At 35.0% G+C, this 26,589-nt stretch overlaps 3 protein-coding genes across 8 annotated transcripts; 2 read left to right on the forward strand and 1 right to left on the reverse strand.

Annotated features, from left to right (window-relative positions):
* On the forward strand, window positions 1,232-11,145 carry LOC105178241. 6 transcript variants are annotated; one of them, XR_002288339.1, is made up of 10 exons: window positions 1,233-1,473; window positions 2,647-2,776; window positions 2,858-2,909; window positions 4,246-4,576; window positions 4,999-5,105; window positions 6,770-7,560; window positions 8,186-8,330; window positions 8,706-9,088; window positions 9,220-9,390; window positions 9,753-11,145. XR_002288339.1 is itself a non-coding variant. In XM_020699052.1 (8 exons), exons 3-8 carry the CDS (start codon window positions 4,294-4,296, stop codon window positions 9,338-9,340), a joined length of 1,830 nt encoding a protein of 609 aa, XP_020554711.1. In that variant the 5' UTR covers window positions 1,232-1,473; window positions 2,647-2,768; window positions 4,246-4,293; the 3' UTR covers window positions 9,341-9,475. The 6 variants fall into 6 exon arrangements, 1 of the variants encoding a protein (XP_020554711.1); XR_002288338.1 differs by having other exon boundaries at window positions 2,647-2,768; XR_002288340.1 differs by lacking the exons at window positions 2,858-2,909; window positions 9,753-11,145 and adding an exon at window positions 9,481-9,743 and having other exon boundaries at window positions 1,232-1,473; window positions 2,647-2,768.
* On the reverse strand, window positions 9,796-10,586 carry LOC105178405 (putative UDP-rhamnose:rhamnosyltransferase 1). Its single transcript, XM_011101869.1, has 3 exons — window positions 10,371-10,586; window positions 10,096-10,253; window positions 9,796-9,997 (listed from the first exon to the last, which is right to left on the reverse strand). The coding sequence occupies exons 1-3, from the start codon at window positions 10,584-10,586 to the stop codon at window positions 9,796-9,798; spliced, it is 576 nt and encodes a 191-aa protein (XP_011100171.1).
* On the forward strand, window positions 17,779-21,805 carry LOC105178242 (putative U-box domain-containing protein 50). Its single transcript, XM_011101675.2, has 8 exons — window positions 17,779-18,131; window positions 18,235-18,347; window positions 18,468-18,595; window positions 18,710-19,112; window positions 19,806-19,946; window positions 20,028-20,567; window positions 20,649-21,299; window positions 21,380-21,805. The coding sequence occupies exons 1-8, from the start codon at window positions 17,966-17,968 to the stop codon at window positions 21,566-21,568; spliced, it is 2,331 nt and encodes a 776-aa protein (XP_011099977.1). The 5' UTR covers window positions 17,779-17,965; the 3' UTR covers window positions 21,569-21,805.

The raw sequence follows: 26,589 nt of genomic DNA on the forward strand, positions 1-26,589 counted from the left end.
TGAGAGCTTAGAAGAGTCGTCCCCTATCTAGGGAGACTGAACCTGTATTTATAGAAGAGGTCCCCGACCGAGGGGAGGGGAGATGGCATCCGAGTAGATTTAGGGAGGCGATTAGCAACAGATAAGTCCTCCCCGTTACCCTTATCTTACCGGTCAATGAGCCTAGCGGGAGTTTTTCCTAATTAAGAGATTTTAGCGGGATGAGGAGTCCACAACCCTAGGGGTCCATCCCCTTGTGCCTTCTTGCAATGACCTGGTCCGATGGCAGTCCTCCAATGGGGCAGACACCTAGCTGGCTGACGTTAGATCTTGGGCTTCTGGGATGTATATGCTCTTTCGGCCTTAAGCCCTTTTCTGCTGTTAATGAGGAGCGTTTGTTCGTGTTAGGCCTTCTGGACTAGCTTATTGGACTAAGAAGTCAGCTTGTTTTTGGGCCACCTATATGAGGCCACATCACAACCATTTCTCATAGATGTAAAAGTAAACGACCCCTTCAAAGTGAGAGTGCAAATTGCAAAGTTAAAGATTGTATTTTTTGAAATTGGTGTTTGGTTTGATAAAATTGGATTCCAAGAAGAATTTTTAAAAAATAATTTTAATAACTTTGTTTGAAAAAAATTCAAATTTATTGATATTCAATAAAAAAATCAAAATTAAAATTAAAAATTTTGAAATTATTAAAATTTAAAATTATCCAAATAAAGCTAAAGCATTTATTTTAAAGGAAATCCTGCCATCGGAATACAACTTAAAAGAAAAGTGAATTCCATGGATTTTTTAATAAAATATATTTTGTGATTTTTTTTTATATGAATTTAATTTACAGTGCTTTTTTGGTGTTTTTTTAAAAAATGAATATCGAATTGCCCGTTTAGGTTAGGGGTGATAGATGAGTCCGCCAGCTCGCGGCTCGATTTTGAGCTTGAATTTTTCAAGCTCGAGCTCAATGCTCTCTGTTTATAGCTTGCGAACTTTTTCTATTTTTTTATTTTATATATATTTATTTTTAAATTTTTTATATATTTAATTTAATATTCAATATTTTCTTAATTTTATACTCAAAATTGACTATATATTATAATTATTCATGAATAGCATATATTTTATTTTAAATAATAATAAATGATGGTATTTTTATTTATGTTTGTTTTTCTCCCTATGTTCATAGAATATATCTTTCTCTCTATTTTTACATAATACATCAAAATAAGTAAAAAATGAAACCATATGTAATGATACATCTTTTATCTCTCTTTCTTTCTCAATCTCATTCTTTCTCACTCTTCTCTCATCTCCCAATTCAAACGACAATCACCAAATTCTTTTTCCCCAAATCTAACTCCTAAAACGCTAGCACCAAACCAACGCTTGCAAGCACCTCCATCTACCAGCGGCAACGACGAAGGCGCTTGCTGTTGTGTCGGCCAAGCAAGAAGCTCGAATTTTCTCAGCAGAAGATTCGTGTTGTCATTGGTAAGATGCTTCGAATTTTCTCAACTTGTTTAGTTGTTTTCTTATTTTTTTCATACGAGTTTTGGGGTTATGCCAATTGGCTTTTAGAAGCTAAGAACTTGTGCAAATTGGTTCTGCTTCTCGGGTTTTGTTTTTCGAGCATTTCTTTGTTCGGCTCTTTCGCAATTCTGTGGGTTCTGGAGCATTTATTGGGGGTTTTACCGTGAAAAGCTTTCGTTTTTAGATTTCTTCTTTATTGTATTTCTTTTCTATTTCTGTTTTAAATTCAGCAGAATTTCACAATTTCATTCTGGGAAACAGGATCTTGGAATTGTTTCTAGTTTCCATTGTCGAATTTCTTTTTCTTCTGGAGAAAGAAGAATCACGGTTTTTCAAAGGGTGCATGCGTTTCAGTTGAGTCATTGAGTTTAACTTGAATTAAAAGATTATCGAAATGGGGTTTAGCGACTTAATCTAAGCTAGTTCATTAGCTAGTGAATATTTGGGATTATCCTTGGTTTTTTCTGTTACTGAACTGTTCACCTTGGCAATTTTGTTTCACACTCAGTTTTTAAGGTTAAGACTTGGGCTATTTTTATGTTCTCCTTGAATTAATCTTTTTTCCCTTAACTGGTTATTTGATATAAAAGTGGAATTAAAAATTTCAAGTTCTGTGCTAGTTCAACTTTCAAGTCACTCTTTAAACTTGTTGCAGAAATTTGACTTTGATTAACTGAAAATTATTCTGTCTTCAAGAAAACAGGCCATCATTTGAATTTTTGTTTTCTTTCCAACTAAAAGAAATATGATCTGAAAGACAATAGTTGTTTTCCATGTCCATTTTTTTGTCATTGTGTGGTTTATGTTTGCTATCTAAGTGGTATGCCTTTGTGACTTGAGCAATAAAAATCTCCTAGGACTTTTGTTATGTGCTATTAAAATTTTTTGCCCCCTTTTAGACTTCTCTTTCGTAATGGACAAGCACACTTTTTGGGAATGAAAAATATGAAAATCAAATTATAGGTTGCAATGAAACTTTTAATTGTTCTCGTAATGTGTTGCAAAAGTACGAAAGCCTCATCTGACTGGAAAAGAAAAATCTGAATAGAAAAATGAGGTTGAGTTTTATGAAATCTCTTCTTATCCTAGTTTAGATCTCCTTCTAATGTTCTTCCTTTTGTTTTTTCCCAAAAGTTGTAGTGATCTCAGTCAAATTAACTGGAAAGTTCGTCCGACAGCAATCTCCAAACTATTGAATTTCTCTCTTCAAACAAAATCCTCATACATAGTTGCAGAAATGGCAATGACCATTGAAGGTTTGTCTGTATGTTCCTTCTCTCAAACTGTTCATGATAACTTACTTTATTGTCATTTTCTGCTGATCATAATTTTGCAATTGTACTAGGTAATTTTGGTGTTTATGTCTGTCTTGTAGCTCTTCCAGCCAAATCCAATATGTAAGGAAAGTACAGTCTTGTTCTGGACAGCATACCTATACGCATAAAACTTGCTGCATTTTGACTCTTTGGATAACATTGATCTCTGTTGTTTTTGTTAGTGTTTTTGGTTATTGCTAATAATTATTGTGTTTCTGTCTACTTCAATAAACGGAAGCCAAATCCAATTTCTTTTTCTTCAAATAGTTCTACGGTGAAAAAATGTCTTAACAAATTCAGGATCAGTTATTATTTGGCTAAGTCTAAAGTGGAATAGTCAGAATTGCTTGCTTCCTTCAAGAGGAAGAATTATTCTCTCAGAAAGTAATAAATGGTTATCTATCATCCTCGTTTACCTAGAAAACTGATGCGTATATAAAGTTGCGTTGGTGTTATATAATATGTGGTATGGACTCGTGTAGGTTGCTGATGAGTTGCAGTATTCTATTTATTCAGTTGCATTACTCAGTTTCATTTAGACCCTATATGGAGGATAAGTGAAATGTACTAAACATGCCTTAGTTGAATTGGATTGATGAAGTATTGACCTGTCCACTACGTTTGGATAGCCAAAGTTTTAGCTTTCTCGCTTTAGTTTATCTGGAGCTCAGACATACAACAAAACAAAGTGATTTATGTTTGAATTCGATTTTACATGCTTTCTTATCCAAATAGGTGATTTCACAATCATTTTAGCACAAACACATCAGGATTTTGGTCTTCCATCATGATTTCTTCACATTAAGTGGGCCACTTCTGATGGGAACTGTTTCAGTTTTGGTCTTTTTGAAAGCCTGCATATTTATTAAAAATTGAGTTAAGAATTTGATGAATATTGATACTGTATCAGATTTTATTGAAAAAGTTGGTTGTGCTTTGAAGTGATTATGTGATCATGAGCTTCATAAATGCTTCAATTAGCCGAGTGGATGATAATTGATATCTTTGTGGCATTAGCTCAATATGTTCTTGAACCTCTACAATAGAAAGGGCAACTCTACTCCACCATTCTTTTATTTGAAGCTCAAAATTATCCGGAACCAGCTTACATATGATTCAATCTATTTGGGTTTTTGTATTTCCCGCCAATCTGCTCTATTATGTTCAGTATCTTGCAACAGTTGGTGTTAAGAGACAGAAAGCTTACCATCTGGTCCATTCAATTATAGTTTCCAGTGTTGATTCTCTTAGCAGTGCACGTCTAGATGCGTGTTTTTGTTTATGCTAGGATTGTGTATTGGCATCTTAAAGTATTCCAAAGCAAAGTCTAATATGCTTTTTGATTTTGAACTTGATTCTGCTTCCTTTGCCTGGTGATTTGCTGCTGCGTGGCTGGTCTGCTCCTCGATGGATGCAGTTTAAGTGAACAGCATTAGACTTGACAGAAATTTTTACACACCCGGAGATGGCGCTGTTGGGGGATGACGGGCGGGGCTACGAGCTGGCGCGGAAGCTGGAGAGCCACGGCGTGTGGCGGTCGTGGCTCGGTGACGCTCTTTACTCCACCTTCATTCCCTTCCTCTCCTCCCCAGCCGCCTGGGAAGCCTTTATGCGAGCTGATGACTCCAAGACTAAGCCTCAGATCCACCTCCAGCTCCGCGCACGTGCTCTCCTCTTCGATAAGGCCTCCGCTTCGCTCTTTATCCAATCCGCTTCATCCGCACCCATCTCTCAGCTCAATCCTAATTGTAAGTATCCTTTTCTGGTTTTCCGGTGTTTTTAAGGCAATTTGAACTGTGAATTAGCTTCCATTGGAAATTGCAATTCCGGAAAGAAAGAGGAAATTCGAGTTTTCAGACAAGTTTTTGCTGTTAAATTTGGATTAGAAGACTTCATTTCGTGGATCAACGCAGGTTTTCAATTGTTCTGCTTTATTGAGTTATCCTTTCTGGTCGCTGTGATTTCGTGTCGAAATTTCAGTTGGCCACCCAAATTTTCGTTCTGTTTTTGGGTCCAAATTTTGAATTTTAGGGAAATTTTTATCTAGTTTATTCTTTATAATGTTCTTTATACGCCTGAACTCTCCACAATTTAGTACTTCAGCGTATAATGATATCTGAAATTCTTTTCTTTTCTTTTTGTCTGTTATATAATTTAAAAATGGATCCAGATTTGGAATTGCATGGAGATGATGTGTATTTCACTTTGGAAAATGGTGCACAAGATGGAGAGCAACGCCAACCTCTCTTGGCTGCTCCAAGCACGACCTCATCAAAGGTTTGTAAAATTTTGTTCTTAATAGATGCCGCAGATTATATGTGATTAAGATGGTAGATCCCATATATTTATCAGTTAAGGCGGCATTCTGAATCTCTGTGCTACTCAGAGAAGGACAAGAGAAATGAAGAGAAGAAGAAACTGAAGGAACCAAAGAAGCTACTGTTGGTTAACAGACCTACTGCTTTATCTCTCAACATCTTAAAAGCAAGAAAGTCCATCCGTTTCTTAGAAACGGAACAAGCAAAAACAACCTGAAGTTTTGATAAACCATGTTCTCACTTGTGGCCGAACCCTTCTCCATTGTGTCCAATGTCGTTATTTTGTATACCAGAACAAAATGAGTGAAGTATTGTAGGTAGATTTAATAGAAAACTTCTGCTAGATACATATGAATGAGTTTTTATTTTTCCTTTTACCTAATAACTAGTTAATTCATTCGTTAACTTGTATGCAGCGTTTTATGTTTGTGTGCCTTCACAATTTATTATATTCAATTCTTACAGTGCTTCAAATTGTTATCGTCCAACCTTTCTCTTTGGGATGTTCATCTTAATGTAATAAGTTTGGGTGTTTTTTGTGTTTGTATCATCAAGAGGAAAAACATGTACATCCATAGTTGTTTTTCCCTGATCTCATTATTGTAGCTGAAATGCTTGCCTAATCACTTAGCCATTCATTCTTTTTTATTTTTTGTCAGACATTTGTTGTCCTTGGTTGTTGCTTGAAGCCAATGATTATATGTCCATCTGTGTCTGTAAATGCATATTTGGTCGCATATGTGTGTGTCCTCAATTTTATTTACTTCTATCCTAAAATTTCAGCACCCCGTGAGTACTCTTTAAGAGTGGTATCCATGTTCCTCTTCTTTAAACACACAGGTCATCTGCAAGATTTTCTGGTTCACCCTGGTTATTTAGTTAATGATGTCTTATCATCTTCTTTATAAGAAAATTTTGTGTGTGTCCCGTTTTTGGTCTAAGCAGTTGGAGAGTTCACCTCAATTAACATTAAGAACTTTTGACATCGAAAGAGTATTTGCTAAAAGTATTGCCAAACATATGCAATCCCCTGCCAATCCTAAATTCAGATGACTGGAGGTTTTTGTTCATACATGTGTACGCCTGGGCCATGTTCACTCCTGTATTCTTTGTCATCTTGTGATCAGGAGAATGAAGTGCTACCCAATATGTGAACTCAATGATTACTGTTGACTCTTTCTATCTAAAATTAGTAGAAAGAGTAATACTACTCCACTTTTTATCTATTTCAAGAAAATTGTACTCGTATATTCTTTTTTGAGTTTGAAATGTCCAATTAGTATGCTCAATTCCTGTAATTCTGCATTTTCATTTTGTGCATGACTCCAGTTTTAATACGATTCCTCAGTTTTATATCAGAAGCCCACTATCTTTTCGTGTTTGGTGTATCCCTGTTTTCCTTTCACAGTATGTTATGAACCAAATGAACTTGCTTTCCACTGAAGTGCAATTGTGGACGTGCTTTCCCCTCTAACCCATCTAAGGAGCATATATATCACCATGAACATTTAATTTATGAAGTTATTGGCATCTTGTTCATCTCTAACCTGCTCATACGAAAATGTCTTTTATAATTTGCTTCATTCAATTGATGGCTGTTAACATTATTGTCACATTGTACAGGGGCTTTCTAAAACATCTATTGGTGTTGGTTCAAGATTTAGTGAATCAGAAGTTGATGCTGGTTCCCAAAGATTTAAGCTGGAAGCAATGCCTGAAACATGGTATAGTCAGTTCTTTGAGAAATATAGGGCAAGTAAATCTTACAGATTGATGTTTGGGGATAGAGAATCAGAAAAACGAACACCTGAACAGATGTCCACTTATCTTAGAGTGCTTGAGAATCACAAACGAAGAAGAATAGCTTTCAAGGACAATGCATCAAACTTGCAATCAAACTCAGTAATGGGTGAAAGTACTGCGCTTGATGATACACCTCTTTTCCCGGAAACAATGTTTACTTTAAATTGTGTTCCTGATAGTGCAGTCTCAAAAACAAGCAGATTAGAGAACAATCAGAAAGTGCAGTTCAATGGGGTTCTGGACAACTTGCCTCAGATCATGCCGAAGAGCCCGGTGATGAGCCCTATTATGATTGAGAGGCTTGGTATCAGGCCTGAATATTTAAACATGGAACAAGGACATCAAACTCGTGGAAAGAATGGATATCAAGGGAGCAGGAAACTTCTTGGTCAGGAACAAGCATTACAGATGTCGCATAAGGTGGTAGCGCGGTTGCTAACCAATGTGGGATTTGAATCTTCTTCAGATTCATCTTTAGAAGTTCTGGCACAGTTTTTAAGTTGTCATATCAGTAAATTAGGGCGCATCTTAAAGCTCCTTGCTGATAGTTATAGAAAGCAGTGTTCAGCCACCGAATTACTCAAGATGTTCCTTCAAACTGCAGGATATAGGTCAGTGATGTACTCTTTTGCATACTTGACAATTTATGATATGTTTGCCATTGCTCGTTGTGAAAACAACTCTTAAGGAGCATATGATGTGATTGATGTCACATAATTTTGAATATCTGACCTATATGATAATATCTTGAAATTGATGTGTTCGTGCAAACATGTGCCACTATAAGCCAGGAATGTTGCAGGCTGTAAAAGGTTGGACCAGGATTTGAAAATATAATAACATATGAAGTGTAAATGCTATGTTCTCAACATGTTGAAATCAAGACAATATAATTGCTACACATATTTAATTTACATGTTTAAACTATTTACATATTTATTATTGATAGACACATCTGGCTTATTATATTGAAATATATCCACTATCTGTTTCCTACAATGCCAGCGAAATCTATATGTTTTAACTCTTCAACTAGATGGATTATTGTTTCTTGAGATTTTTCAGTGAGTTGAGATGACATGCCTTTCTATAAATGGCTGTTACATGTCTTTTGTGGCTCTCTGCCACAGGCCTTGTAGGTTTTAATGATTATCAATGTCAAGTTGTTACATTACTGTTGTTGGTATTAACCTCTATTATCCACAATTATCCAACATGTTTCACCTTTATTCCCAGTAACCTAGGGGCCCTGGCTGAGCTGATGAAGGATAATAGTAAAAATGTGGTACAGCAAAATCAGCAGCAGGTGCTGGGTATCCAGGCACAGCTGCAGTCACAATTGCAGTCACAGCAGCAACCTTCCGTTCAGCAGTCACAGCAGGTATATGCACTTCTCCATTTTCTTGCTCGACAGTTGCTCTATGTAATTTGGAGTTCTCTTGAAGCTTTCATCCCTCTACCATTGTAGATATATTTCTCACTGATCCTCTGTTTATTAAGTAAGACTCCTGTTTGCTCTCCATCTCACTGAAAACTCCAAGCCAACAATGATAATTGTAGAATACACTGGAGACAAGTACCACTATGAATTCTCACATGCACCGAATGATTATTGACATTAACTAATCAGGCTGAGTGAAAGTAGCCTAAAACTTTACACTTTCTGGCGGCATAGCAGTCGCCACTTTCAGCTTTGAGTTTCTGATATAATTTTTGATATTTACATATTTATTAATTTACTCTCTTCATTTCACAGGTCCTAAGGCAAATGAGTCCACAGATGCAGCAAATGAATAATCCTCAGTATCTGGCATTTCAGCAGCAGCAGCAGTGGGAGAGGATGAGAAGGAGGCAACAGCAGGCAGCAGCACCTCGTCCTGGCATGAGCATGAACATGAACATGAATATGAATATGAATATGAATATGGACAAGGACAGACCTCTGGTGCAAGTGAAGATGGAGAATCCATCTGACTTTCCAATGGATGCAAATTCTTTCCCAACAATGACTTCCAGACACCCCCAGTTGCAACAGTTGCGGCAACAACAACTGGCTGCAATATCATCTCTACATGCTCAAGCCAACAGCAATGCATTTAGGCCGATGACTTCTCTTCAAATTCCACAAGTCCAATCACCGTGAGTAACTATTTTAATCCAGATTTGATCCTTATTTTCATGTCATTTGGGTACCACAGTGTAAGGCAATTCTATTGAGATAAGAATGAACATTTGCTACTGGATTCCTGAGTTTATTGTTTTCCATGTAGGAACATGACAATGGCAAGGGCTCCACCTGTGAAGGTTGAAGGTTTTCAGGAGCTGATGGGTGGAGATTCTTCCATGAAGCATGATTCGGAGGAAAATAAGCTACTTTCTCCTCAAAAGTAGTATATCTTAAATCCTCATCTCTAGAGTATCTTCCAATGTGAATTACATAGGTACCCCTTCTGGTTACATTCTGTATCGAGTTGTTGAATTTCTATTTTGCATTGTATCTGATTTTATTATGTTTTCCTGCCTTCACTCAGAAACTATTTCCTTGAGCCATGGTTTGGACCTGACTGATGCAACAAAGAAAAATAATGTTACTAATGTCTTTGGACAAATTTTCCCCGTCATGACCTGCCCGTCTTCATGATTTTCCAGATACTAAATGAAATTTCGACATATTGGCCATGTAGTTCTTTTCCCAAACACTGCTCTTGATGTTTTAGCTGTGTTTCTAAATTTCTGGCCCTCTGCTTTGACCATTCACATTCTCAGAGTTTGCTTGTGTATGATCCATCTTGCTCATTTTCAGGTACTTCGATGCCTACCTGCTTTCCTGCCATAACTCCAGCATTTTAACCATTGGTCTCCCTGAACTGGCAACAGCATAAGAGGGCACTCCATCCACTGTTACTCAAGAAAGCACCTAATGAACCATGGCCAAGTATGTTTATCCAAGTTGCCCTATTCCTCCGTACAACTCCTCCCCCCTTGATTCTCTCTTTAACTCCATTCGGCCGCTCAATCTTGTCCTCCTTAATCGACCCAGCTGGGTTTCTGAGTGCTCAGACAAAAGGTAAACCATAAAGTTCGAGCCCATGAGCTAGTTCACTTGGTCGCTGCTCAAAACCACTCCACTTCCTAATGTAACTTACACCTGAGACTCTTTGTTTTCGCTGCAAAGCCAATCTTTGACAGAAGCCCATGCTTCATTTGCACTATAGCTGGAGTTGTGATCCACATGCAGAGGCGTTACTCCAAGTGGCATCACCACTATCTGGTGAAGCTCTTCTAGCAGCTTCAACCATAGAGGCTGAACCCATTTCAGTCTCATGTAATTATGGCATCAGATCCAGTATTCATTTAAAAACCCTGACGTGTTCTTTTTGGCTGTGTCAATAATCCAGTTGGCCTCAGTGTCTGTAAGCACCTTAGTCTCAAAAGTTACCCTTTCTGGTGGAGCCATGTGATCCTCCGGTCTAGTCCAACCTTCTAGACCATTGATCAAAGCCTCTGTGTTTCCAAGGAAAGCGGGAAGTGGGAACCATGCACCAAAGATGGAAAAGAAGAGCAAAATTCCAAGCCTAGTTGTAACCGTGGGCAACAAATGAGCAGACAGACCAATCATATATGATGATATCACCATTAGAGTTCTCCAGGAATAGAGTTAGCTCATATTCCAACCCATAATATGCCTTCTTGAATGCTTCGTGATGGCATCCTCAGTTGGGATATCGATGGTGGCTTCTGCATTATTGGGGAGCCCTTGAAGCTCTGGCAGTGGGATTTTCAACAAAGCTGTGGTAGAAACCAAATGCGGAGGAAGTTCTTCCTTGGGGCGGAAATGAAGGTAAGTGTTCAATGTTCCTTACGGTGGAAACGTTTCAAAGCTATGAATTTGGAGAGGTTGAAAAATGGAAGGATGTGAGTCATTTGGTGAATAGTGTAAATTCAGGGAGACTCAAAACTCAGGCCTCATCTCCCTTTGCTAATTGGGTCGGATATCCCACACTATCCTACCCAATATTTTGTTTACTTCAATTTTGAAGTTGAATTTTGATTGCAAACCCACCTCCTGCCCCAAGTTTCAAGTTTATAATTTGGGCTGACGATTTTGTCCTCTTTTTTAGGTTTGATCTGTCTCTTTTGTCCTCGTGTCCTTATTTGAGATTACAGTGGTCGAGGAAAACGAAAATCCTTTCGTCTTTTGATGGCTTTTTTCGTTTGTTTTTGTAATTTTTTTTTAAAGAAAGTCTTAATAAAAATATATAAAAAAGTTAATAAAAAAAATCCCAATTTTTTAAAAATCATTTTGTCTCATTATGAGAATAATTTTGGTATATTATAATTTTATCCCAAGTGAATGATTTGTCAATGAAAAAACAATAAGATAATCTAAACTTGATTCAATAAAATAAACAAAATATTATAAAACTATGTTATTACCTATTTTAAATTTTATCGGTCATTGATCTATATCATTTAATTTTATCACACAAAGTAAAGGTGATTTAAGGCCTCATTTCCTAATCAACATTGAGCTGGGTATTTTCTCAATTTTGAATAATGTTCTCTTTACTTACAAATAAGTCCTATGATATGTCAATGAGACTTATCTCAATTGACGAAATTGATATTTCATAATTTTAGAGGAGGTTATGAGTTTAAATTCCATTAGATGTATGAAACGTTGTCTCTTGTATAGCAAGAGTTTGTTGTCTGCTCATACGTCCCAATTAAGCTAAAATGAGCAAATCTTAAGTTTGAAAAACCTTGTGAGTAAATCCTCAATACAGTGGATTCAAAGCTTAAGCCCACATATACCCGGCTGTTCAGTTGGCACGCTGCACCCACCCACCACCAATGGCTTGGCTTGATGCTAAGGCCGATGTATTCCTCTGGTCGAACCAATCTGACTTTTTAGGTGAGCCACTTTATCGAACTAGTATGGTCTTTCGGCTGAGCCACTTGTCGAACTTGTGCGGCTGGACCTCCAAAATCAGGAATTCATGCTCCAATATAGCCATGGTGACAACACGGTATTCGAGTTTGTGTTCTTTGTGATCTCAATGAGCTAAAAAGCCATGGTCATTTAATTTTTTAGTACTCGTTTTTTACAAGATGTGTTGTAATTCTCAAGAGCAAGGTGGAATTCTGTTGGCCTCATAGGGACTGGCAACAAGGAATACAGTGGGCCACAAAGTGGCGAGGCAAACATCTAGTCCATGCAGCTTTTCGAGTTGTTTTAGCTTCTTTGGTGTAACACATCTGGAGGGCTAGGAACATGAGACGTTTTCAACAGTCACCAGAACAAGTGGTGGATACTCTAATAAAGTAAGTTAGTTTGTGTATTGATAGTGATGAGTAACCTCCATCCATTCAACTGTCTGGTTTATATAGACTATGGAGTATTGCTTGGCATTGAAGATTGACGATGTATGTTTGTTGTACTTTGTATCGCCTTTTTTAATTAATTAATAAAATTTACAGTTACCCGAAAAGAAAAAAAAAAAAAGGATTGATAAACCTAGTTTAAATTTTTTAAAAAATAATATTTTATATAAGTATATACAAAGTATATATAAAAGAATATTAAAAGGATTCAATTCAGATCGAATCCCAGACCAAAACACCAAGATTTGAAACCCGTTTGAGGATCCTATTATTTTGTCACATTTGCCTAAAGCGAGGCAGATCCGACTCCTATTCTAGGGTCAATAGTTTGCTCTTGTTATGATATTCGTCATCGTTGGTCGTCAACTATGAAGTCTTCAATCTTAGAACACGATGCGTTTATTCTCTCCCCCCGTTCACCTCCTTCTCTGAGAGGGAAATGTGATCTATGTCCAAAATTTTTATTGGATAAATACGTTACTTGTTAGGCGAAATAAAATTTAAAATAATAATAATTTTTGTTTATCTATACTATATATAAAAGTAAGATCTCTCATGTGTTTGTTTCCATGGTGAAAAGACGTTTATATCCTTAAATAATTTTTAAATAATAAATAAAAATTAGTTCTAGAGAATAAAATTTTATAAAAAGAAAGACTATTTAAGAGTCCTAAGTCCTAATGCCTCTAAACTACTTGGACATTAATGGTAAAGTATATCCAACTAAAAAAAAAAAATAGACAAATCATATTTCTACCTGATTAATTTGTTAGAAATTAATTTTAAATATTAATATTAAAAACATTAATTTATTAGGCACAGTAAAATTTAAAATTAATAGGATTAGAATAATACATAAAATACTAATATAAACTTCAAAACTAAATATATATATATATATATATATATAAATATCATGAAATTTCAAATAAAAATTATCAATCTTATTAAATCAGAAATACTTTTAAAAGATTTAAAATGGGAAACTTCTAACTAAATTACTTTTAAAAAAATTATATTTTTGGTCCCATATATTGTGGCCTTTTTCAATTTAGCCCTATTTGTTACGATTTTCTCGTATTGCATCCAGTAAGTTAAAAGTTTTCTCAATTTTAGTCCTCATATGCATTTTTAGTCCAATAACTAATAGAGTCATTAGCATTTCGGTAGAGTTCTCATTAGTTGTTGGAGCCTTTCAATTAGTTCTATTTATTATGATTTTATCACATTGCATCCCATAAGTTGAAAACTTTTTTTGGTCCCATATATTGTGGCCTTTTTCAATTTAGCCCTATTTGTTACGATTTTCTCGTATTGCATCCAGTAAGTTAAAAGTTTTCTCAATTTTAGTCCTCATATGCATTTTTAGTCCAATAACTAATAGAGTCATTAGCATTTCGGTAGAGTTCTCATTAGTTGTTGGAGCCTTTCAATTAGTTCTATTTATTATGATTTTATCACATTGCATCCGATAAGTCGAAAACTTTTTCAATGGTATGTTAGCATTTTCCATATATTTTTCATTAATATTGGAGCCTTTTCCACTTTAGTCCCATTTGTTACAATTGTATCACATTGCATCCCATAAGTTAAAAACTTTCTCAATATTAAGTTATCATTTTTCATTAATTATTGGATGAAAATGCACGTGAGGACTAACATTGAAAATATTTTCATATTATGGGATGTAATTTTTGCAAAAAATCGTAACAAAGAACTAATTGAAAAGGGTGCTAATATATTTAATATGAATAGTAAAAATTTGTTTTGAGATTGTACTATTTTTTATTTTTATCATAATATACTAAAGGTAAACTAATATTAATGAGTGCAACATATGGTTAAATGTATAATAGTGAAAAACTCTTGAGCATTTATTCCTATTGCGAGAAACTTTTCTACCCTTATGAAGGTATCTTTTGTATTTTTATACTTCCATTGCATATATATATATATATATATATTAGTGAGCACATAACTATATCAATATTATATCATACTAATATGGAAAAAGTATTATTTTAGTCCGTTAAGTAATGCCTAATTTTAATTTTAGTCTGACAATCATGTCCATTTTTGTGTAGATTCAGTAACTTACGAAATTACTTATTTTTAGTCGTCTAGCAGAGTTTCGAACAATTTTACCCCTATATGCACTCATATGGGTAAAATTGTTCGAAACTCTGTCAGAGGACTAAAAGTAAGCAATTTCATAAGTTACTGGACCTACACAAAAATAGACATAATTATCGAACTAAAATTAAAATTAGGCATACTTAGTGGACTAAAATAATACTTTTCCCTACTAATATTTTACACAATATATATTTGCAATCATACTACAAAGTTTTACTCATTATTGTTAAAATATATTAATTTTCAACTTCTCAACAAGAAAATAAATAATCCAAAAATAAAAATATAACAGAATCCGTTAATGAAAAAGAGCATAATATGAAGTGACTATTTTGCCCTTAAAAGATATATTCCAAGGAATTATCCTAATCACAATATATAACGAGGAGTGTTGTGCACAAGAAAATTCTAACTTAAATTGAATTTGGTCAAATATGAAATACTTATATGATAAATGTGATATATTTGTCATATGATTGGTGTACAATTTAAGAAGAGTGATCAATTATTGTATGATTTATTTTTTTTTGACCGAACCCGATTTAATTGGACTTTTTTATTGTACATATATACAAATTTGAGTTTTTAAATGTGAACAAATCATCAGTCTATGAATCTAACTTCCCTTGTCTGAAATGACACTAACTTCAAGTTGACAACTTACAAACTTAGGAACTGAAGTGGTGCAAAAAAAAGAAAAAAAAAACACTAAACCAATCATTTTATCCTCAATTATAATATGGTCAGAACGATCAATTTGAGACAAAACTAATATTTAGGGATGTTAACATCCCTCAATTTTATTAAATTTAAAGTGTTGTTTATAATTTTAAATCACTTGTCTTTCGACTAATTGATTTTTATTTTAATATTAATATTAAATAATTACTTTTAGATTGTAATTCTTTTGCTATAATATAATGGACGTATCATTTTGATAATAATAATAAGTGCAACTTATGATTGAATATAAAATAGTGAGAATCTCTTGAGTGTTTATTCCTATTTTGAGAAAACATTCGTATCCTTATTGGGGTGTATTGTTAATTGTTTATTAATGAGATTTCTTGTAAAAACAACCCAAGGCCTAAACCTTAACGTTTGTATGGTAAATTCTCTAAACCAAATAAGAACTACATGGTAGGATGAAATTAATAAACTTGCTTAATAAAATTACAGAAAATTGCTAAAATTTTGGACTGTTTCAGAATTCCATAAAATTTGATCCAAAAATAGGCCTAAATAAGCACTACATGTTAGGATGAATGATAAATAAATTGCTCTAATAAAAATGCGTAAAACTGCTAAAATTTTAATTGTCCCAGAATTCTCCGAAACTTGACCCAAAAGTAGGCCTAAATCATGTTGTTTGTATGGTTAATTTTCTGAGCTAAATAATAACTACATGGTAGGATGAAGAAAAAATTAAGGAGTTTTGACTAATTATTTTTGTTTTACTATGGAATTTTTTAATATTATTATTTTTATTTTCAAATTAATGAGTTTGATACAAAATAATGAAATATAATCATTAGTGAACACGAAATACGAAATTTTAATTTTGGGGAATATCTTCTATTTAATTGTACCAACTAAATTTAAAAATTAAATTACAAATAATAGAAATAAATAGCTTTCTTATCAATTAAAGCAATTATTATCAATTTATTTGAAAAATATAATTATACGATACTAATGTTTCAATAACAGAAACATAAATAATATTATGAACTTAATATTTTTATGACTAACTATAAGTAATAAGTCTATTTACCTCTGAAAATATATTTGTACACGTGCATCACACATCGTGCGTCTAATTTTATATAAATGTATTTATAATTGAAATAAATCTCATATTTTCCTAATTAATTTACCCAATAGATATCCTATTAGATTTCAACAGACATCAACGTAAGGACACTAGCCAGAGGCTAGAATGTGTGTCCCCATGACGTGCAGCTAGCTAGCTAGATGGCAACATCATCAAACGATGTTCACCAAAAGCACTATGACAACAATCTGCAATGTAATTAGTTAAAGTCTATTAAGTTATTGGTAAAGACAAACTAATGGAACCAACCCTCAAACAATTCTTACACAATACAATATTAATCACACGTCACTTGACATGTACACATGTTTGTTCTCAACTGCTCTGATGGATCACATAGAATTCTTTGACTACCTAACCTTTACTTACTTTTAAGTAAGGGGGAAATAGAATTTTGATCCTAGAAGTTAGATTTGTTTATTTGTATTACCATTTATCGTAGAATTAGCATCTTTAATTTTATAATTTATAAAAAGTAGCATTTTTATCGTTATTTATTTTCCGACTATAATTTAATGGTGTAGGTCACGTGCCCAACACACGGCTGTTAAATTTTTTTGGCTGGAAGAAAAAATTGATCATTTTTCCAACTTACTTGATCTGCTTGTAGAAGACATTATCTTTGTATTGCTTTTACTCTGCTTCAACTTACAGAAATATGGAAAGGATGATATTCAATTTTTGTGAGAGAATAAATAAACCCCCTTTCTTTTCTTTTTTATTTTGATTTTCTTTGAGATTTGTTTTTCTTCCTCAAATATAGTTATATTTTTTCCAAAAAAGTGGCCCAAAGCTGGAGAACACGCCAATTTTCTCTCCAACAAAAAATACTTAATAGCCACGTGGTCTGCACCGTTAAATTATAGACAAAAAAGTGGATGAAGATAAAAATACTAATTTTTGTAAGTTAACGGACTAATCCTTTGTTTATGTTAAAAAAATTCAAAATTATGGTTATGATATTTGTTTTCGGGAGTATATGCTGGGATATACGCTTTAAGAAGTCTACGTTAGATCATCACAATTAATGTATGAACATATACTTAAATCTAATCCCAATTAATTAACTACTACATGTTAGTGGCTCTTGTTATCTCAAGACACCAAGAAAATGTCAAACCTTTCAAATCTAACAATTAAGGCAAATATTCACAGTAATCAAGACGAGGCCTGTTTTAATCAACAATGGTTAAGACAAGAAGTTTAATATCATGATTTCGAGTTCCATTAAATATGACTATTTATTGAATTTAATGTCAATTTATTTATAACGAGTAATATGAATTTATTGATTAAATTAATGTATTACGTAATTTAATGCTAATAATGTAATTATGTGTTCACCGTATTTAAAAAAAAAAAAAAGAGAGAGACAAAGAAAGAGGGCCCATTTACCTTTAGCATCATGCCAAAGGCATGGGAATAAAAGTCCAAGTTTTTGTCCTACTTTTGCCAGCTTATAATACACAAATTAATAAACTCTCCATAACCCTTGTGTTAATCAACGTTTGGATCTTGGAAATTCCCTTCTTGAGCACAAAATTCAAAAACCAAGCAGTTGCTTTTGAGGGTTTCTTGTTTTTCTTCCAACATGGGACTAGAAATTGTAGAAACATATGTTCCTTGTAGTTTGTTTGTCTGAGTGGTAATTTGAGGAGGAGATGGAGAATATTCCGACAGAGAAAGTGTATGTAGCCATTGGGACAGACTGGGGAGATGGTTTTTCCACCTTGCAATGGACACTAAGAAAGTGGTCTAATCATGGGATCAGCATAGTCATTCTCCATGCAGCAAATACCATATGCAAAGACTATGTTTACACACCTCGTAAGCTTTTTCCACAAAATCACGCTTTAATTCATTCATACTCTTCATATTGTTCTTGATCAGATTGAAAATATACGATAAATCCGTGTGTTGTTGAACGCAGTCGGCAGACTTCCTTCGAGCTCCGTGAGTGAGGAGAAGCTAATGGTTCTTGAGAAGTCTGAGGAAGCTAAGAGTGACAAGATCCTCTCACAGTACATAGCCTTTTGTGGCAGGGTTGGAAATGATCTAGTTTATATATTTAGTATTTTGAGTTTCAGACAGGTTGTTGGAACGGATTATTGCATCGATTGTCAGGACTAATTCTCAACTGGACTGTCATTTTTTCCTTCATAGGTTAAGGCAGAAGTGATCAAACTCGAGAACAACGATCAGCCTTTACATAAGCAGATTGTGGAGGTAATATCAAGTCTTCGGATAACCAAACTAGTCATGTCATTGGCATTCATGAAGCTGTCGTCATGGTATGAAAATCATTGCGTTTTCCCCTTGTTAGCACAGATGTATTTCTCAGGCACCGTCCGTTTGGTAGTCTTTATTAACTATGTGTAATTCCTCCTGAGTTTGTGTTTAATTAGGAAATCAAGAACTGTGATAAGTGGAACGTTTTACGTTCTTCGACAGAAACCAGATTTCTGCAACCTGTTTGTGATATGTGGGGGAAGATTAGTATTCCTAAGAGAGGAAAACGAACAAGGGTTCATAGAGGACGATAGAGGGATGATGGTTGCCAAGCTTAGAAAGAATCACAGCATAAAAACATGGTTTGGAAAGACGTGCTTGGAAAATGCAGCCAATAACAGTTCACCTTCTTCATCAGGAATCAATGATTCAGCTCATCAATGGGAGAAATGGAGTCAAGAGATTGAGCAGTATGCAAATGAATTGCTGTCTATACATGAAGCGGAAGAAGGAAAGATTGATTTGGACACTGGGATCTTCAAGGAAAGGCCCACGGAGCTGTATATGCCTGAAAATATGGTAAGACTTTTAAGGTTCTTTCTGACTTTTTTACTAGACACAGTTAAATTAGAGCATATGCTTCATTTTGTGTTCAAAAAGGTCCATTTTGCTTTTCTTGTTTTCATCAAGTTTTCTTCGTCAAGATTTCACTTCTTTTGGCTCTTCTTTTTGGTAGGTAGTATTAAGAGGGTGTTTAGCTAAATTTATTTAAAACATTTTACAAACTTATGATTAGATGTTAAGATGTTAGATCTGCTATTAGAAATATGTTTTCGGAGCCTTCGAATAAGATAGTGAAGCTTGTAAGATGTTACTAATGACAGTTTTGTAATTAGCACAAAAAACAATTGAAGGGATTTGTTAAAGATTTTTACCACGTCTTATGAGCTCTTGAACATCTTATAAGATTGTGTTTTTGAAGAGATTGTAAGCTCACCCAAACACCCTTTACATGCTATGTCTTATCCTTGTCCATGGTAAATCCATATTATGGTTTCTTTAATGTGGAGTCCGACTTAACGTTACATTTTTTCAGCTGTTTACACCAAAAGTAAATTCGTAATTTGGCAACTTCATGATTCATTTTCTTTCTTGCGGTTTCCACAATCTACTTCTCCGTGTCCAAACATTGTGTGGATTTGAGAAGAATCCTGTTTTCCTCATGTTATGTTGACAAGAAGACTGCTTTTGCTTTAACCAAATGCTGCTCAGGATGCTGCAGAAAGAATTCAGTTTCTTAAACGCAGAATACAAACTGCTCAGCATACTATCCAGTTGAAAAAACAGCAAGCGCATGCCGCCAAGAAACAGCGCGAAAAAGCCGAATGGGCCATTAGCATATGCAATTCCAAGGTAAATTTTTGCTTCCAACTGTCCTAAGTACTAGAATGACTTGTGAAAGTAAAAATAAATAAGTATTTCCGTTTTGCGTAGGCGGAGGAGCTTGAAGCCTCTATAAACGAGGAGGTTGTGAAAAACATTGATCTAAACAAAGAATTAGACAGCAGAAAGAGAGAGCTTAATGAACTTGGTAGTGAAGTTGAGGAGAAAAGAAGTAAGCTGAACTCGATTCTTGAACTCCAGAAGGAACTCTCACAGAAACTTCAGCTATCGACGTCTGCTAAAGCCCGTGCAGAGGTTCAGCTGGAGAAGGCAGTGAGAACAAGGGCCGAGATGGTTCAAGAAATCGAGGAGCTGAGAAAGAATAGGGATGTTTTACAGCGCAGAATCGAGTTCTGTAAGGAAAAGGATGCCATAGCGAAAGTATCAAAATCGTATGGTTTTGGTTCTGATTACAGAGAGTTCAGTGCTGCTGAAATTAAAGCGGCCACTGAGGACTTCTCGCAACGTTTGAGGTTGAAATCTGTTGGTCGTTTGACGAACGTATATAGGGGTCGAATCAATCATATAACAGTTGCAATTAAAACGTATAGTTCAGAACATACATGGTCCAAGGAAGGTTTCACAACCATGGTAATATGTTAACATGTAAATTTTGAAGAATTTGTCCGTAGATGAAAACTAAAGCTGACTGAATAAGCTTTGCTATTGTAGGTGAAACTTCTTAGCCAAGTGAGGCATCCTAATCTACTTGCTATGATAGGGTTCTGCTCCGAGCTCAACTGCATTGTATATGAGTACATGCACAACGGCAGCCTGAATGATGCATTACATTCAACTGAAACAAGCTCTAGAAGTCTAAGTTGGCATGCTCGGATACGTATTGCAGCTGAAATAAGCTCTGCTCTTGGATTCCTTCACAAGGTCAAGCCTATGCCAATCATCCACGGAAACTTGAAGCCTTCCAACATTCTCCTTGATCGGAATAATGTGGCAAGAATCAACAGCCTGATGGCTGCTTCCTCATCTGATATCAAATCAGATATCCAGGCCTTCGGGAACTTAGTACTGCAGCTTCTGACAGGCAAGAACTGGACTGCAGCAATGGACACTGCTACAGCGGTTGATGAATTAGACCATTCCGCTGGGAGATGGCCAATGGTTTTAGCCATGGAACTTTACAGCATTGCAGTTAGGTGTTTTGATGAGTCCATTGCAGCAATGCCGACAAGTGAAGTCAACAATGTGAAGCAAAGGGCAGACGAGTTAGTCACCAATTGTGAATTTCCTGCGCCCATTGAAATGTCTATCTATGTTGACGACTTGAGCAACGTTCCAAGCGCGTTCCTCTGTCCTATCTATCAGGTCACTATCTAGCCATAAATCTTGTCATTTTCAACATAAGTGTCATGCTATTTCCTTACTGTTACTGCCTTCATTTGCAGGACGTGATGCAGAATCCACATCTTGCTTCAGATGGATACTCGTACGAATTGAAAGCCATAGACGAGTGGCTTAAGACGGGACATGATACATCACCGATGACTAACTTAAGGCTGAAGCACAAGCTCCTTATCCCAAATCACAATCTGAGGTCTCTAATCCAAGATTGGCAAAACAAAAGATCAGCTTAAGAGGGACTTGATATTATACATCGCTGATCCTTCCAGTTCTAAGTGATGAGCATTGTACTTTGCTAAAACTTCCTCCATGGTCAAGTCAGCATAGTGTTTTGATATTGTAATAGTTTAGATGTATTGTAGAAAATGAATTGCCTATTGACTCTATATGGGGAAATTCTAATCTGGACCCGACTCGATTGAATCTGGACCAAATATATGTCAAGTGTAATACACTTGTCGTGTGATTGATGTACAGTTCAGAAAAAATGACCAATCACGTTTAAGTGCAACAAACTTAATCCGGTCAAAAATTTTCCTTGAAGGTGTATCCCTCTTAAGCAAAAGCTCTATGCCTTAGGGGTGTTTTGCAATAATTCCTATTTTGTGATGGGAATAAGTTGTAAACAAAACTTATAAGTTAAAAAGTAGTAAAAATTGGAAGTGTTTTGAAAGTAAAGTGATAAGTGAAAAAATATTGAAATTTGAGTGTCGGAAAAACATATTAATATTTACAATTTTACTAATGAGCTGCAGAAGTTGATAGGGAGTTGCTTTTAAATAGTTCAAAACCAAAAACTGTAAAAGAAAATGCTATTTTCAAAACACTCTTTTCAGTTCATTTTCAACTAGTGCGTGTGGCACACTTAATTAGGTGATCATAATTAAATAAAAAATTTATAAACTAATATTTCTTTTTAATTTGGATTTTAGTTTTAATTAAAGAAATTAAAAATGTTAAAAATAAAAAAAATAAGGAAGTTATAAGAAGGTAAACTTAGTGGACTTGAGAAGCGTGGGCAACGTGGAGATTATAAAAAGAGAGAGAAATAAAAAAAATAGTGAAAAAATATCAAAAATAAAAAAAACTTAAAAAAACATACCAAAAAAACAAAACATAAAAATTATAATATCCTTAAATATTAATACATAATTATCATTTATTAGCACAAGAATATTATATACTGTGATGAATTATATAATATCTGTGGTCAATGAGATAATTAAAAGACAGGACAAATTATCGTAGACGTTTGAATATTTGCTACACAACAAAAGAAATCATCCTTATCAATATGTTTCTATAATATATAACATTCGACTATATACATATACATCTATACCTACTTACATACACATATATATAGATATTTAAATGTATATATATATATATATATATAGAAGCTCCAGAATCTTAATTAAAATAAGACGAAAAAAAAGAAAAGAAAAAGAAGTGGGTAAATATTCTACTCCTATTAGTCTTGGTAAATTGTGATTTTCTTGAGTTATATCAGTCCAAATTTAGTTATTATTGAGTCTATGAAAACCTTGGGATTTCTACTAAGGACTTTGTAGATTTTGACTAGCAGCTAAATCAGTCTTTTCAATGGGTAAATTTGAGAGAATAGTGGTGCAAAAACGGTACCTTTATCAGTTATATTTTGGTCGGAGTAAAATTTATATTTGGGGACATGGATTCTGTCATGGAAAAACACATAATGGAGTAACAGGAGTTTTTCATAAAATTGATTCCTATGATTTAAATTCAAATTATACATCATTGGAAATATTGTTATGTTTGGTTTTAAATACTAAAACAATTTTGAAAGTTGATAATTATGATTAAAGTTATGATTTAATTAGTGAGCAATCCTCATGTTGGCAGGATTAGCAGGTTTAAGGGCGGTAATGGAAAATTTTAAAATATAAACTCTAACTTTAATATAGCCAGATATACACTAATGACAATATAAGCGAGTCTACTTTATGTAGAGAAATTGGAATAAAGATTCTAATTTTGTAGAATGAGATATTAAAAGATTAGTGAGAAGTGTATCAATATTGTGTAGACTCCTTCATATTTTTCCTTTTGTCTTGCTCCTATTTTTTATAAGGGCCTGTTCCCTGGGCTTTCTCCCGGCATACAAACTCTTGTAGGTATCCATTTTAGACGAGTGGTTCGATCTCGCTCTTTAGATGTCGGCATTCTTTAGTAGTATGTACATAATTGTTATGGAAGTGGCAATATTTATCAAAGGTCGTCCTGGACCATGCTAACGGACCCCTGCCCTCCACGACCATGAGTTATGAGTGATAGGGACGTTCAAAGGAGTATATACAGAGTTCGTCCTTTGGAAGGGTGGTCTTTTATCCTGATACATCTCTGGTTTTTTTAAGGGGGCCTCATCTTTGATTTTTTCCTCTTCTCACCGCCTCCTTTCCTTTTGAAAAACTGGGCATCCTCCATATTGATATACTTCTCAGCCCTGGCCAAGAGGGTGTCAATCTTGAAGCAGGTTTCTTAGCTAAGGATTTAAAGAAATCCCCGTCCAAGAACCTTTGAGATAAAGCACTGGTCTTAACTTCCTGTGTGACCGACGATACCCTAGGGCCTCTATATTGAATCAATTGAGATAGTCCTTCAAGGACTCCCTGTGTTTCTGCCGAATTGCGAAGAGGCTAAGATCCATTTTCCAGTGTTTTCAGTTACTAGCGAATTGGTGTAGGAACAAGAATCAAAATTCCTAGAAACTCTCGATTACTCCTGCTGACAAACACATGACACTTGATCCCATCGGTGTAGTAGTGCAAGAGAGTCGAGTTCTTGAAGTGAGATAAGTGCTCTTGAGGATCAGTAGTGCCATCCAATTCAGCGATAGCCGGAGTTCGGCAGTTTAAGGGGAGCTCATCCATCATGACTCCCTTCTAAAGGGAGTACCTCGCTGCTCCTCGAGGGGTGCTCTCATAACCTGGTACTGGACGTCTTGAATTTCCTTTTGGAGATAATCTAGGTGAGCGAGCCATTAGGGAGGACTACCCTCTTAAGGCTGCAAAGGTTGGCCCTGTCTTTCTTGGATAACAGGTCCAAGGGCAGGGGGCACCATCCTCCCTCTAGCATCTAGGGAGGCCATCCTCACACCGCCATCTGCTCCCGTGTAGCTGTCGTTATCACGTGATGTATGGTTCCCAGCATTTGGGGGAACAATTTGCTTAAGTAGGTATTCGAGGAGGTGTCGTCCCACGAGGTTTCAGTAAAAGGGTCCATAGGCTTGGAGAATCCAAGGACCGTTGTTCCACCAACGGATGCTAGGGGAGCTCCAGGCACAACCTGGAGGGCCTGAGGGTTACCTGTCTCCTCCACAACCTTCTGTTTGTTCAAGGCGTTATTAGGTGTCTCCATTGATAATCACATCTTAGTTCCCTAAGCTTTCCCATAGACGACACTACATGATGTGTGTGAAAATCGCACGGGTCCGTCAATATGGACTAATGTTTAGAAATTGGGCTAAAACATTTGCAGCTTAGGAAAGTCTGCAAAAAATATATTAGCATTCTAATGCCCAAGTAATTATTGAATTTTGAGTAAAAAGATACTAAATAGAGAAGATGAATATAAATCGAGATAAAATATGATGAAAATGTTATAGTAGTAAAGAAATATGACAAGGATTGCTTATGACAGCTTGAGGGAGTCGTCCCCTATCTAGGAAGACTGGCCCTGCATTTATAGAAGAGGTCACCCGACTTTTAGGGAGGGGGGGTTCTAGCGTCTGAGTAGATTAAGAGAGGCAGTTGGCAACAGATAGGCCCTCCCTGTTATCCTTATCTTACTAGTCAGCGAGCCTAGCGGGAGTCTTTCCTAATTAGGAGATTTTGGCGGGATGAGGAGTCTGCTACCCCATGGATTTGCCCCCTTGTGCCTTCTTACAATGACCTGGTCTAATGGCAGTCCTCCAGCGGGGTAGATACCTAGCTGGCTGACACGTTTGATCCTGGGCTTTTGGGATGTATCTGCTCTTTGGATCTTAAGACCTTTTGGGTTGTCGAAGAGGGTCCCTTTACGCCTTTGTTTAGGGGTGATAAAAAAAATATTCAAACCACCCAAAGCCACCCTAACGAAACTGAATTGAACTGTTTATTTTTCAAATTGCAATTCTATATTTAAAGTACAATCTCGCCGCACTATTAATTTGGTTTTAGTTTAAAGCTTAAAACAGCAGCCAATAATCGTTATCGCACCGCAAAATATATAATTATTTTTTAAATTATATAATAATTTGATAAATAAAATAATTCTTTTAGAAGAATTTCATATTAAAAAATCCATATTATCAAAGATCCATATTACAATGCCTATCTTTGTAAATTTATATTTGGACTTTATACAAAAAAAATAAATGGTAAATGCTTTAAGATTGTTCAAATTTTAAGCCCGTTTGATGATTGTCCCAATTTTTATTTATTTTTTCTTTGCTATTTTTTTTTTCTCCCCATTTTCCTCTTCTCTCTTTTCTCTCTTACGATCTTTTGTCTCTATTATGTCTTTCTACCTTTTATCTCTGTTCTGTCTTTCTACCTTTTATCTCTGTTCTCTCTCAATCTATATTTTTAAATATTTATTGAACTAATGATAATGATTTGGTAACCTCAACGAACACATGCGACTAATTTGAAAGGAATTTTCATTAGGTTTGAATTTGTATGAATGATTATGTATTTTTTATGATATTTTATTTTTTTACTTTTTGCTAACATTACTAATAAGTGTCACAATTGTGAAACGTATATATTAATAGTTAAGTTGTGCTTAAGTAGGATGACATTCATACGATGAAGAAAGTCAGGTCAAAATCTATTGCCTACATATTCTCAATTGCATGGTCTAAAGTATTATCTAGTAAGGATTCAATTAAATTTGATATACTTTCTTAATAATATATTTAATACGATTATAACCGACCATTGATCTATGTTGGATTAAGTGTTTACTTGTTGAATTACTATATATTTTCTTATAGTTTAATCTACTTACAGTTGTGAGTGGTGGTAATCTATGATGCATAATGCTGGTCTTTCGTGATTGCTACATATAAACACTTGTGATATTTTTTTTTTATTAGTCTCAATATTTTAATTTTGTTACAATTATTAAAAAACCGCACTTTAAATTTTGATTTTATAAAATTGTCAACGACAATTTAATTTGAAAACAACTTTAAAAAATTAAAATTGCACCGTAAGCACCCTACCTTTGT

The sequence above is a fragment of the Sesamum indicum genome, linkage group LG15, assembly GCF_000512975.1.
Source record: "Sesamum indicum cultivar Zhongzhi No. 13 linkage group LG15, S_indicum_v1.0, whole genome shotgun sequence".
NCBI classification, from domain to species: domain Eukaryota; kingdom Viridiplantae; phylum Streptophyta; class Magnoliopsida; order Lamiales; family Pedaliaceae; genus Sesamum; species Sesamum indicum.